This window comes from Rhincodon typus, chromosome 26 (assembly GCF_021869965.1).
Source record: "Rhincodon typus isolate 14 chromosome 26, sRhiTyp1.1, whole genome shotgun sequence".
Lineage (NCBI taxonomy): Eukaryota > Metazoa > Chordata > Chondrichthyes > Orectolobiformes > Rhincodontidae > Rhincodon > Rhincodon typus.
In genome coordinates this window covers 6,747,855-6,749,680 of record NC_063357.1, presented here as the reverse complement: position 1 = coordinate 6,749,680, position 1,826 = coordinate 6,747,855, and the positions used below count along the sequence as shown (strand labels likewise).

At 46.8% G+C, this 1,826-nt stretch overlaps 1 protein-coding gene across 1 annotated transcript in view; it reads left to right on the top strand.

The window, feature by feature from the left end:
• Positions 1 to 793: 793 nt before the first annotated feature.
• dph1 (diphthamide biosynthesis 1) overlaps positions 794 to 1,826 on the top strand; it is a 281,422-nt gene continuing 280,389 nt past the window's right edge. The window contains exon 1 of the mRNA XM_048612751.1: positions 794 to 821. Coding sequence (XP_048468708.1) covers positions 809 to 821 — 13 coding nt within the window. The 5' untranslated portion in view covers positions 794 to 808. The remainder of the gene's footprint in view (positions 822 to 1,826) is intronic.

The window sequence follows — 1,826 nt, the reverse complement described above, 5'->3', positions numbered from 1 at the left end:
GTGGCTCAAGAGCCTCAGCAACAAGTCAGACAGGGTTCCTAGACATCAGATGAGAACGGGATTGAGCTGTCTCTCTTTTAAAACTTATCTAAGCCGTTGGCCACTCATCCTAATAGCCCCTTGCCAAACTGCTGGTCTGAATATTCCCTTATAATGTTGATGTGAAGCGTATTAGGGTGGTTTATTACATTGAAGGTATTACATAAATGAAAGTTGTTGTTGTTGTTTACTCTCTCTGAAGATGTCAACTTTCTTCCTGATTTTTCTTTTCACATGTACCCACCAACATTCCCGCTTATTCTTCTTTTTATTTGGGAGTGTGTGGCACCCTTTAGTTTTTTGACACAGGAGCTTAACTTGCTCACGACATGGCTGAGCATCCCCACAATTACAGGGGCGAATCATCCTCTGGAATCTCACCTAGGTCCTCCACCTCTGAGTCCTGGACAATGAGTCTCGGGGAGCTGTTCAACTCGGGGTGGCATCTCAGCAAGGCCGTATATCTACCCGTGAATAATTGACTTTCACTGTCCAGTTTTTGAGGTTCCTGTTACCTCCAGGATGATGTCTAAAGTTTTAAAATTTTATTTTGTAGACTGTGCACCTGAAGTTTTAAACTGGCGATCTCACTTTTCTTCGTCCTCTTCCGAGTCCACCTATTTACCCAATTGCATAGCACATCTTTCTATTATTTCTAGAGTGATCAGCGAGGTCGTTAACTGTGTGATAATGGATATGTCCAAACGTAAGGTTCACCAACATCACTGATGTTCGCAGAAACCACAACAGAGAATTCACCCCCAACCAAATGGCACTTGATGGTAATTATGGACCTGGGTTACCTTGGGCTCACGATATATTGTAACCACGACATTACCACAACCTGTTGATTAAATCAAACCGTGTCTTCATTCCCAGGAATCCATCATCCTATTCACTCACCCATTTGGACCCAAATCTGATGGCTGAATCTATCCAGAAATTGGCTATGTTTCATTTTTGGCGAGTTTCATGGAGGGAATTCTCTCTGTAGGTCCTTGTGAGTTTTCTTGCTCTATCTTCCCAAACTCATCTCATTACCCAAGTACCATATCCCCATGGCACCCTGCTCATCATATCCTCCCACTTGCCACGAGCAGGAGTACTGGCCACTGCTGGCACCCCTCCCAGGATTCCTGCTGTTGGCGCTATCTTTAAAGCCCAGTCATGTACCTGGTCAGAGGCTGGCAGCGCACAGCTGCCCTACACGGTTCCTGTCTATTGCTCAGACATGTCAGACAGGGGGAGATTGGCATTGCCATTCCTGGTGGGCACGGAGGGTGTGTGTTTGTGTGTGTACGTCGATTCGGTGCCCATGGAGCATGCCCTGAGATTGTTTGTGACTGACAGAGGTCCTAGGGGAGAGGAAGCAGTGGGCTTGGGTTGCCAGGTTACCACCGTGACCCTCAGCAGGCGGGAGAATTGGACTGTCAGTGAGGTGGGCTGGCATCATGATGAGGATGTTAATGGTCCCCTGGCTGCTCTCTGGTGGCAATCCCATCTTAATGTTCAGCACTTGGTTGGAAAATGGGACTTTCCTCCTCTTGATGTTAGGGAGCTCCTCTCTGACCAACTTGGACGATTTTTCCAACTTGAAAGCATGACCTCCAATATGGGGTGAAGAAAATTGGGAATGCACAAGAGAATACATCTGAAGGAGCACAGAGATCTGTCAGGATGTAGTGCTTCCTCCCTGTCTCTGTGATAAAGGTGCTTGTGTGCGTGGGAGGATGGGTATGTGTCTGTGTGTTTGTGTGTGTGTTCGTCTGTGTGTTTGTGTGTGTGTT